Genomic DNA, 11,370 nt, shown 5'->3' on the forward strand with positions numbered 1-11,370 from the left:
CTGTTCTGGGGGAAGGCAAGAAGACATTGGGTGGCCCCAGTGCCCCTGGAGTTGGAGTGGTCCCTTTGGTCAACAAGCAGACTGAGTCTATATTTGTCTTCTGACCCCACCCATATCCTCACCCCCCCCACCCCCGCGACAAAGGCCTTGGATAGAGGTGAGGGACCTAACTTTCTGTTCAAAACTGGGGTCCAGCAGCTACATGGCATCCTTTTACTTCCCTTCTTCCCCAGAACCACAGCTTCAGGTCTGAGAAGGCCCTTCCTCAGACCCAGGACTCCTCCTCAGGTTGGAGTGGGTCTTGATCAATCTGCTGGAGACCCCCACCCTCCAAAGCCTGGAGGCTGCTCTTCAGTGGAGCAGCTGGTTCTTTCCACTTCTTTTCTTCTTCCTCCTCCCCTGCTGAGGCGCCATCCACTGGGTGGGACTCCACTCCCTTGCTGCCCAGCACTGCTCTCACCAGCCTGCCTCTGGGGAGTGCCCTGGCTGAACCCAGGTGGAGGTAGGCCAGTGGCTTCGGGATGCGTGAAGGCTGCTTCTCGGGCCTGTGGTCTCTCCGGGGCCGGATCCTGGGCCTCAGCTTCAGCTTGTAGATGGATGGAACTCTCTGGGGCTTTCGGAGTGTTCTCTTGGCCTTGCCCAGACATACCTTGGTTTTGTCAGAATTGGGGTCTGAGGGTGAAGGTGAGGGGGCTTCCAGGCTGGCAGACACAGTAGGAGCTGAGCAGTCCTGCCCTCCTTGAGCTGGGACCTTCTTCACTCTGGTGACCTTGGCACTCAGGCTTGCCTTTACCTTTGGCTCACTCTTAAGGGCTCCCAGTTTCCCTTTAGGGCTTCCTGGGCCTGTGGCAGCAGCTAGTTTAGGGCAACCTGTAGGGGCTGCCTTCCAGGCTCCCAGGTCCACTTTAAGGAGGGCTGGGGGACCCTGAGCCAGTTCTTGGATGACTTTGTCATAAGGACCCCCAGGCTCAGGCCATCGCCCACATGGGCTGGGGACATAGACTCCACTTCGAGGGATGACCCCAGACCCTGTGCCCTGGGGGCAGGCAACTCCCACCTCTAGCAGCTTCATGTTGGTCAAAAGCTCTTCCTCGAGCGTGTGGCACATGGCCTGATCCTTGGTCCCACCCAGGAGCAGGGGAGGATATCGCCCCTCCCACTCGTGTGGGCCCAAGCCCCGAGGCTCCCCAGCCTTTGCTGTCACCTGGATGTCCAGCTTCTGGTCCCCTTGCTTCGCATCCACAAAGGAGTCCTCATGTCTCCACCCAGCCGGGTCGCCAGTGACAGCCCTTACTGGGATGGATCCGCTCCCCAATTCTGTCATGGTACCTACACTTGCAGGACCTGGAAAGCTACTTCCTGGAGTTGGGGGGCGGGCAGGGGACAATCGGACAGGGATCTTGGTGGGCCCTTTAACAGGGGTTGGAGAGCGGACAGCTGCTGGCTCCCTGAGCTGGGCAGAAGCACCCTCAGCCTCACCCCTGGGTGGTGGCTTGAGGTTCATGGGCTTGGCTGGGCTGGAGGAACGAGGCAGTGGAGATGGTCCTCTCACTGGTGTCCTTTTGGCTGTGGCTTCAGGGGCTCGGAATCTCTGGGAGGTGGGGGCTCTGGCATGAGTTCCCTGGCTGTCTATCCCGTCATGAACCCAAGATGTGGGAGTCCTTCCTCTGGGGTGTTCAGGGGAGTATCTCTCCTCCTTTTTCCCTGAGGAGGTGCCCTGTGGGTCTTGGCTCCGATGGGGGGATGAGGATTGGGGGCCAGGTGGGCTGTCCTGAGCTGGCAGCTGCCTCCGAGATGGGGTAGGTGACCTCTCCTGGCACCTGAAAGGGAGAATCACAAGGTTGACAGGATCATCTAGTCCATTCCCCTGGCTCTGGGAAGGGAGGACATTTCCCCAGCCAGAACACCAAGGGGACCAGACTTCATGTTGAATGACACCGATGCTCTCTCCCTCTGTGCCTGCCCTAGTCTTCCTTATGACTTATTCTCCCTCATTCCCTGTGTGGCAGATAGAAAGAAGCCTGGTTTGGACCCCGAATTATTTCAGGTCCCACAACTAAAGGTCACCAGTCTTGGGGGAGGGAGTGTCTATCTATTCTACTGTGAAATGGCAGAAGGACCTTGAGAAATCTGTTCCCTTTATGGGCCTCAGCTTCATCTGTGAAATGGGAGAGCATATGAAAAAGCTACATGATTCCAATGGTGCCGACTGGATGCCTTTTTGGTTCTGAACACCTGGGATAAGGACATTGCCAGGACACTGCTTCCCTTATCTTGGGGTGGGGTGGCCCCCTGAGAATATGGACTCCGTAGGGAAAAGAGAACCTACTCTGTCCTTCTCCCTTGTACCTCAGGAATGATGCTGTCTCTCTGGGGACTCCCGCCTCTGCTCCTCTTTTACTGTGGGCTCTAGGGGAGGAGGAGGTGAGGGCCCTCAACTTTCGGCCTGAAGAGGTGTATGTCTTCCAGTCCACGGGGGGCAGCGGGCTCTGGGAACGGCTGATAGTCATCGTAGGTTGAGGCAGCGAGGGCCCATCCTGCACCTTCACTTCATGCTGCACCGGTGGGACAGGGGGCTTCTGGAAACTGCCCGTCTTGTGTGCTACCAACACAGGCCCCCAGAGAGAGGAGAGGAAGAAGGGGTTAAATTCCTGCTGATGGAGCCCACTGTTCTCCTTCCCCAACTGTCCTACCTCCCCCCCGCCCACAACCCACATTAGAGACAGTGGGACCTACAGTACCAGTGCCGGTGCGAGAGCTTCCTTTTAGGGGTTCAGGGGATGAAATCCGGTCAGAAGGCCCAGCTGGGGGACTTGTTTAAAGCTGCATTTGTATTGCAAGTTCAAATCTTACTTAGATTACATGTTTATATGGGGTAGCTTGAGGTGCTAATAGAAATTATGGAAGGACTGAAGACCCCTCCGAGCCATACTCGGTGCTTTGGAGGCTGACCCACGCTCTGCCTAGAGGCACCTTTACCAAATGCTGATTCTGTGTGTTTGGCGTCATCTTGTGGATATAATCGGTATTGCAATTTGGCTGCCCAGCTTCCTTCCCATGTCTGAAGGCATCCCACCAGTATCTTTATCTTTTTCTTCTTTCTTCTTCTTCTCCTCCTCCTTCTTCTTCTCCTTCTCCTCCTTCTCCTTCTCCTTCTCCTCCTTCTCCTTTCCTTCTCTCTTTCTTCTTTCTTCCTCTCCTTCCTCTTTTCTCTTTCTTTCTTTCTTTTCTCTTTCTCCTCCTTCTCCTTCTTCCACCAGTACCTTCTATAGGATCTTCCTTTCTCCATCCCCTGCATACTTCCTGGCCCTGGAGATCAGACCTACCTCCCACCGCTGCTCCCGGCCTCCCGACCCAGAGCCACAGAGACTCTCAGAGGACTCACAGAGGGAGGTGCACCGGCAGGGGTCATGTTTGTCCAGGTAATGGCCGAGTGTGTCCCAGCCGCCCCCCACACGCACCATCACATGGTTCCGGAGGATCTGTAGAGGACAAGGATGAGGTTGAGGACGGGATGGAGGGTTTTCCCTCTTCCTGGAGCGGCCCACAGTTTTCCAGCATACACTCCCATGCATGTACATATGCACACGCAGGAACTCCGCACAGGTGTGTATTTTGCAGCCTGCCTCTCCACAACTAGCATTGGATAACGTGTTGTTAAGGGTGGTGACCAGGCTGACAAAGAGTTGCCCCACAGCTGGACAAGGGATCTCCCAAGCACTGGGCAGTCTGGCCCCAGAACACTCTCCTCTCCCCCTTCACCTGCACATGCCTATGTCAGAAACGTGGCCCTGGCTTTGCTCTATAGTGTGTGTGTGTCGAGGAATCCCTGGGAATCCCGGTCTTACCCCATTCTGGGGCAAGTCACAGTCTCTCCAGGCTTCCATTTTTCAACTCAGTTTTCAACTGAGGAACACAATCCCTTGTTCTTACCTACTTCACAGAGCTATTGGCCCAGGGTCTGGGTGAGGGCCCCAGGGAGCTGGCTCTGCCCCCAGGCATGGCCCGTGATCAAGGAAAGGGCGTGCATACCTATGAGCTGCTGGCCAAGCCTCTGGGTACGATCTGTTTCTGGTAAAGCATTGCCAGGTATGAGGGTGTGGGTATGGGAGGTACGTTTCAGACCTGTACTACTGCTCACTCCGCAGAATGTACCAAGCCAGGCATGTGAAGGGTGGACTATGGGGCCCATGCACTGAACACAAACTTGGGGTTCTCAGGCCCCCTGCTCTGACAAGGCATGTGGATGGAGTGGAGGCAAAGGAAATTCAGCAGTACCCTTCACACTGCACTTCTGCCTGGACACCCCTCTGCACTCAGCTAAGGTGGAGCAGACGGGGACAGGGTTCTGGCTGTCGTAATGGGAGGAGGGGATAGGATTGCCAACTCTGCCAACAATCTTCTGGAATTCTGCAAGGGAGAGAAAGAAAGCCCTAAGGCCCGATAAGTTGGAGTGAATGATGAGTTCCTGTCCTTGCCCTCAGTCCTGGGTATGTTCCCATGAAAGGAAACTCTATTCTGCGGATCCTGGGGGACACCCCCACCCCTGTCCCAGACTTACCCGGATGAAGATGAGAGTGTTGGAGTCCCCCACGCGGTACTTCCCCTCAGACACCTTGACCATGGAGAACTGAACTGGGCACGTGCAGTGGCTGACGAGGCTCTGTACCTGTGGGTAGTGACGATGGGCTCAGCCCTCCCTCTGCACAGGTGCCCAAGCTCCCTACTCCCCACCCTGGGTCAAGCCCCGGGAGAGGGAGCTGGTCTGTCCCCAGAGCCAGCACCTTGGCTTCTGCTGAGGTCAGGGCTGGGGGCTGAGAAGCAAGTGCAGAAGACTTTTAATGACCCAGTGAAAACAAGACCTATAGTCCAGTCACCTATAGTCCAGTGGTCTGTGGGTCAGCTGACAGAGGCAGTGGAATGTAATGGTGAAGAAGATGGACATTGGAATTTGACAGGCTTCGGCTGGAGTCCTGTCTCCACCGCACCATAGGCCTTGGGCAAGTTAAGGAGCCTCCCTGAGCTCGATTCCCGGATAGCAGAAATGGGTTCATCCCAGTAAGAGCTAGCTCCTATGAAGCGCCCCTCTGTGCCGGACACTGTTCCCAGCACTTCATACGCACTGGCTCATTTAATATTCAGCAGTCATATAAGGTAGGTACTATTACACCTCCACGCTACAGAATTGAGGCACAGAGAGGTTAAATAATTTGCCCCAAGTCACACAGCCGGGGAGCAGTGGAACTAAGATTTGAACCAAGGTGTCAGAAACGGTGCCAGGGGCTGGGTTCTTAAAAGCCGTCTCGCAGAGACTCAGAGAGGTCTAGAGCGCGGGATTGTAATAAAAACGTAATAAGCGATTTAGCTGCTACTATATGCGATGAGGATTGAGGCTCAGAGTGGAACAGGACTTAAAGCCGCGCTGTGAATTCAGACAGGGTGGGGGCTGGAGCTCGAGAAGGGCGTGGGTCGGATCCCGCAGGCGGGGCTGGGGGAGGGGGCGTGGCAGAGGGAGGCGGGGCCTGGAGGGCGTGCCCCAGCCCCTCACCATCTGGTCCAGGTTGCGGAAGTGGCAGGGCCGACGCGCAGGGCGCTCGGGCGGCGGGGGGTCCGGCGGGGGCAGGGCCAGCTCCTGCCGCAGCTCCTCGTCGATCTCCTCCTCCAGCCGCACCAGGGTCGGCGCCGCCACACCGAAGCGCCAGGCTCGGCGGCCCAGCTCCAGCAAGCACAGCACCACGTTCTTCACGTTCTTGCGTAGCACCAGGTCCTCGGTCTCGAACATCACCACCTCTGGCAAGCGGAGGTGAGGGAAGGGGGCAGGCAGCTGGGAGAGCCCTGGGGCCATCCCTGGCCCCGGGTGGAGGCCCGAGGGGGTGACTCGGATGGCAGGATCTTGGAGTCAGGCCAGCCCCCTAGGAGGGGTCTGAGCAGAATTGCACAGGCACTGAGTGCAGACTAGGTGGCCCGTCTCACAAGAGAGGCTGGGGTGGGAAGGAGGTGACACAGCCAAGCCAGGAGCCCGGAGCCCAGCTGTGGGTTAACTCCACCTTGCCCTTCTTCCTATTCAGTTTGACAAAATGGGTAGGAGCAAGGAGCACTTCTGCTTCCCACCCACGCAGCCCACCTCCAATATCCAGCAGACATCTGGAACTCAACCTTCAGCCCACATCTAACCAGGCAGGGCTGAGTGCAGGCTCTGGAGCCTGACTGTCAGGGTTGGCGTCCCAATTCTCCCACCCAGCAGCTGTGTATCCTTGGGCTAGAACCTGAGCCTCAGTCTCCTCCTCTGTCAGATGGGGTGTAGACTATACCATGGGGTTGTTGTAAAGACAGTTGTTAAGTGTCTGCAGACGAAATCTGGCTACATGGGAAGTGCTCAGTGAGACACTAGCTTTTCTCAGCCCTCCAATCCTGAGCCGCCCTGCCTTGCCACCAGCCAGCAGCTGGCCTGACTCTTCCCTCTGTCTCACCCCACTCTGCCTTTGACCTGGAGGATGGCCCAATATCCAGCTTCATCCCACTGCCGGATCCAAGGCCTAGGAGATGAGGGATCCTGGCAGGTTACTCCTCTGCAACTCACAAGCCTCAGCACGACTGCCTCTCCCTAATGTCCACTTGCCTGCTCCCCTTGTCCTCCCCCACCCCCACCCCAGCCCTGTGCCCTTACCCACACTGGCTTCTGCCAGTCATCCGAACACAGCATCTCTGTGCCTATACCCCTGCGGTCCCCTGCCCAGAATTCCCTTTCCTCCAAACTTCTATTTGTTCCCCAAGACTCAGTTCAAATCTGTCTTCTCTGAGTGGCCTTTCTTGGCCCCCACTTTCCACCTCATCAGGTAGCTGTTTCCTCTCCTGGTTCCCCAACACACATACCTCTATCTTGGGCTTTTATCACATTGGACTGTAATCTGTGTATCTATGCATCTATCTCTCTAGACCATGAGCTCTTTGGACACTGAGTCTTAGTCTTCTTGGTCCTTTGTGCTGGGCACAAAGATAGGGACTAACTATATATTTGTTGAATGGATGAATCATTCAACACGTTTATTTTTTGAAGATTTACTATGAGATGGGGAAACTGAGGCACGAGAAGGGATGAGCTGGCCCAAATGAGGAAAGAGGACCCTGGCTCCTGACTCCAGCTGCAGCCCGAGCCTCAGAGAGTAGGTGGATGCCTGGCAAGATAAGGTCTGGGGAGAGGGTGCAGGGTGGTTACCTTGGATGCCCATCTCCTTTCGACACCAATGGATGAAGTTGGAGACATTGTCCCGGGCCTGGAAGGTGCCCGGCTGGGCAGCCCCGTTGCAGGAAACCCCAGCCCGAGGCAGGGGCATCCTTTGGGCTCGAGCAGGTGCCTCAGCCAGGAAGGCCAGGGCAGCCTCTGTGATGGCGTTGGCGTGCCGGCACAGCACCAGGCCTGTCTCCAGGACCTGCAGGAAGTTGGCCGCGTCGATGTCCAGCCCATAGAGATCCCGAAGCCACTCGGCCAGGTCCTCCTTCATGGCTTCCAGGTAGTGCTCGCTGGACTTAAAGGGCCGGATGCTACGCACTGGTGGCCCAACAGTCCCAGGCCTCCTCCCACGTCCCCTAGGCTTGGACATGGTTGGACCCTCAACAGGGAGGAGGTGGGTGCCTCCTCTCTGCCGCTGTTGTGCCTTCACTACTACCTGCTGGGTCGTGGCTGACCCTGACTCAGGGGTTCCCCGTCTACCCTCCAAGAGCCCAGAACTTCTGGCTCTGCTACTTGCTGCTGGCTTCAGCCTGGTCCCCCGCCCTCCCACATTCCTCAGTCCCTGCCGGAACTTTCCCTACTTGGTGGCCCTGCCGGGACCTCACTCTTGGGCTGCCCAGTTCTCTCAGAGTTTGCCACCTCCCGGGACAGGTGGAGGTGAGGACACTGCTCTCTCCCCCCAGGACTAGACAGGTCCACTGGCTGCCTCCCACCCCCCAGCGGCTGGCGGAGCCCGGCTGTCCGGCTGTCCGCCTCTCCAGTCTGCTTTCCCCTCCTCTCCTTGGAGACAGCGGCTGCTACAAACACTCCTTGTTAACCCTTCCTGGCAGCCAGCCGAGGACTGCCCTGCAGAGCCCGCCCTGGGATCCAATGGAGCAGGGAGGAGAGGCTGGGGCGGGCTTCTCTCCCTTGTTGGAAGCATGGGGGATTCTGGGAATTGTGGGAGAAAAGCAGGGCCAGGGGTTGCTGAGGCCCTCGGTGTTAGTGAGCACTGTAAGGTGGGGATGAAAGAGACAGTGATAGGGGCTAAAGACAGGACTCAGCCCTGGCCCCTTTCCTTTATCCTCCTGGGACCTTCATATGCTACCTAACCTCTCTGTGCCTTAGTTTCCTCTACTGTAAAATGGGAATGTCTACCTCTGTTGGGTGTTGTGAGGAGTAAAGGAATTATGTAGGTGGAAAGTTTCAGGACACACGCACACACAGGACTGGGTGGGTCCCAGCTCTCGCTGATTCTCCCAGCAGCCCCGTCTATGCCCGGTGATCTCCACTATCTCTAAGAACCTGCTCCATTCTCCCCTCCCACCACTGATTCCGCTAGAGCAGGTTGGAGCTGTCAACCACAGTACCTCACCCTGGCCACAGCAGCACATCCCTTCAATAAATATCAAGTACCTCCTATGTGTCAGGCACTATTATATGCCTGAAGACAGAGCAGTAAATGAGGTGCCTGACCTCATGGAGGCTACATACATGTTAGTGGGGATGGATGACAGGTGATAAATAAATCAAGAGTAAGTCCGATGGTGATAAATACCAGGGAGAAAAATCAAGCACTAAGGGAGATGGAGCAGTGGGTGGAATTTTATGGGAGGTGGTCAAGGGAGGGCCTCACTGACATGATGTTCAAAGGGTAAGAGGCTCCAATCTCTTAAATATAAAATATTGTTATATATTTAATATGTATAATATATATTTTTAAAAATATATTATAAATCTTGTTATATATACATATATGGGAATATATGTATGTATGTATATATATACATGTATATACATGTGTATATATATTATATATTATATATATATATATATATATTCCCACTTGGGTAGCCCTTACATACCACCTTATTGGATATTTCTTCTTGTAACTTACCTTTATTGCTCAACTAAAATGAACATGGAATCTCCGTGTTATACCTGGTCATTACAAGTTAATGTGCTATATGTGCCATTAATTTACATATTAAAATCTTAAAAAGTACAAAAATTATAGCTTTACTTTGGACACTCAAACTCATCTTGTTCTCCAGATTTCTGGGAATGGCAGGAAATAATGCTTGCCAATAAAATGTAGCTCCTTCTCTTCCGGTTTTAAGCAGTTTCTTCTGGATAGAGATCCAATTTTGAGTTCACACATCAGTGCAGTTTCTCCCCTTTCAAGGGGTCTTCCCAGCTTGGCATCTGAGTCCAGGAGGGATGCTTATGTCCCTGGTGGAGTGGGATTACCTGTCTGTTCTCGTGCTTTCCCTGCTGACTCTATTACTACTCTGTGATCAATTTCCAATGGGGTTTTATGCTGGTATTGTTTGTTTTGACAATCCTGCTTTTTATGGAGGTCCCATGAAACCCAGAATATCCCTGAGAAAGTGAATGAACACCCTAAGGATGACAAAGGACCTCTGGGCAAGTTGAAGTGGGTGAGGCAGGATGAGGTGAATGACCAGACATGAGGGACACCCTGTCATGGTTGTTCGTGGGATGCTCCCAAAAAGCCACGGCACAGACTCAGTGGTTTGGATGTGCCTGGCCAGGGACATTAAATCTTAGGTAGTGACTCAAGAAGGTTGTTCATGGTGCCAGTGACCAGAGGTGTCCCCCGCAGTGGCTTCTGAACTGTATTATTCCTGTGGTGTGCTCTCAGCTGTGCTCGCCCTCACCAGCCTTCTATAGTTCCTGTCCAATTGCCAAATTGGCCATTCTATGAGCTCCCGCTGCTCTGTCTCTTTAAATTAGCCAGAGTAGGGGTGTCTGGGTGGCTCAGTCAGGTGAGCGGTTAAGTGTCTGACTTTGGCTAGAGTTATGATCTCCCAGTTCGTGGGTTCAAGCCCCCTGTCGGGCTCTGTGCTGACAGCTCAGGGCCTCGAGCCTTCTTTGGATTCTGTGTCTCCCTCTCTCTCTGCCCCTCCCCCACTCATGCTCTGTCTCTGTCTCTCTCTCTCTCTCTCAAAAAATAAACATTAAAAATAAATAAATAAATTAGCCAGAGTGAGCTTTTGAATTTTGCAATGAGGAATCCTCGTGGCTCTAAGCTCTTTTGGGAAATGTAAGGAGAACAGGTTTGTTGGGAGACAGTTCTCCATGGGTCTTTTGCATTTCTGCCTGTCTCACAAGTAGAGGCACGGACTTTTCAAGGATGTTTATATAGTGAACAACCTTTGGAAGATAGTGACCATGTCTCTCTCTGGAGCAGAGAGCAGGTTTGCTTGCTGCCCATTAGAAAAGACTTGTGTTCCAGGGCCCCTGGGAGGCTCAGTTGGTTAAGCGTCTGACTCTTGATTTCAGCTCAGGTCATGAACTCTTGGTTGTGAGACTGAGCCCCGTGTCAGGCTCCTGTGGAGCCTACTTAAGATTCTCTGTCTCTCTCTGCCCCTTTCTCCCTCAAAAAAAGTTAATAAAAAGATTTGTGTTCCTAAGCTCAGAGTTTCTCTTGTAATGCAAGCCAGTGCACGTGCAGGCATTCACTGACACCCATCCCTGTGGCACCCATGTCAGCAAGAGGTGCTGACACACATATGCTGATGTTGCTGTGCCATGAGGAATCAAGTCCTTGTCTCTGACCCAGGAGCCTCATGTTTTTTGGCACACCCATGACACTCGGGCAAGTTAACTCGTTAGCATTTGAGAGCAAAACTTCAGACCCTCCACAGTTCTTGACAGAATTGTCCCCATGTGACTAGGACATTCCTGGGAGCCGTTCTGTTCTCGTTGTACTCCGTCCCACCCACCTGCCTCCACCAAACTGGGAGATGCCTGAGGGAGTGACCCCATTCTCCTCCACCCTCAGACTTGAAGGGAAACCAAATCATTCTTCCCCGTCAGACTGAGGCTCTCCAGAGCTGGGTTTGCATCCTCTGACCCCTCTGCATACTCCTGTCTCTGCCAACACATGCCGCTGTGAAGGCCAGGAAAACTCATTTCCAGGCTCCATGATTTTGTCCCCTCCCCCAGCTCCAGTTCTCACACACACCTACACCACATTCTGGAGCTACACCCAGCTCTTGCCTGGGTCCTGCTTCCTACTGGACTTGGAGGCGTGTCCTCTGCTTCTTGGAGCTAAGGCAGTGAGCTGGAAGTAAGTTGAGGGGGGAGCCAGAGCGAGGAAGGATAGAGATAAGACAGAAAAGGGAGGAGAGAAC

General features: G+C 54.1%; 1 protein-coding gene across 1 annotated transcript; it reads right to left on the bottom strand.

Moving 5' to 3' along the window:
* Window positions 1-199: 199 nt before the first annotated feature.
* On the bottom strand, window positions 200-7,784 carry GAS2L2 (growth arrest specific 2 like 2). Its single transcript, XM_042916327.1, has 6 exons — window positions 7,217-7,784; window positions 5,549-5,790; window positions 4,562-4,669; window positions 3,386-3,482; window positions 2,350-2,602; window positions 200-1,820 (listed from the first exon to the last, which is right to left on the bottom strand). The coding sequence occupies exons 1-6, from the start codon at window positions 7,599-7,601 to the stop codon at window positions 266-268; spliced, it is 2,640 nt and encodes an 879-aa protein (XP_042772261.1). The 5' UTR covers window positions 7,602-7,784; the 3' UTR covers window positions 200-265.
* Between the last annotated feature and the right edge of the window lie 3,586 nt (window positions 7,785-11,370).

This window comes from Panthera leo, chromosome E1 (assembly GCF_018350215.1).
Source record: "Panthera leo isolate Ple1 chromosome E1, P.leo_Ple1_pat1.1, whole genome shotgun sequence".
NCBI lineage: Eukaryota > Metazoa > Chordata > Mammalia > Carnivora > Felidae > Panthera > Panthera leo.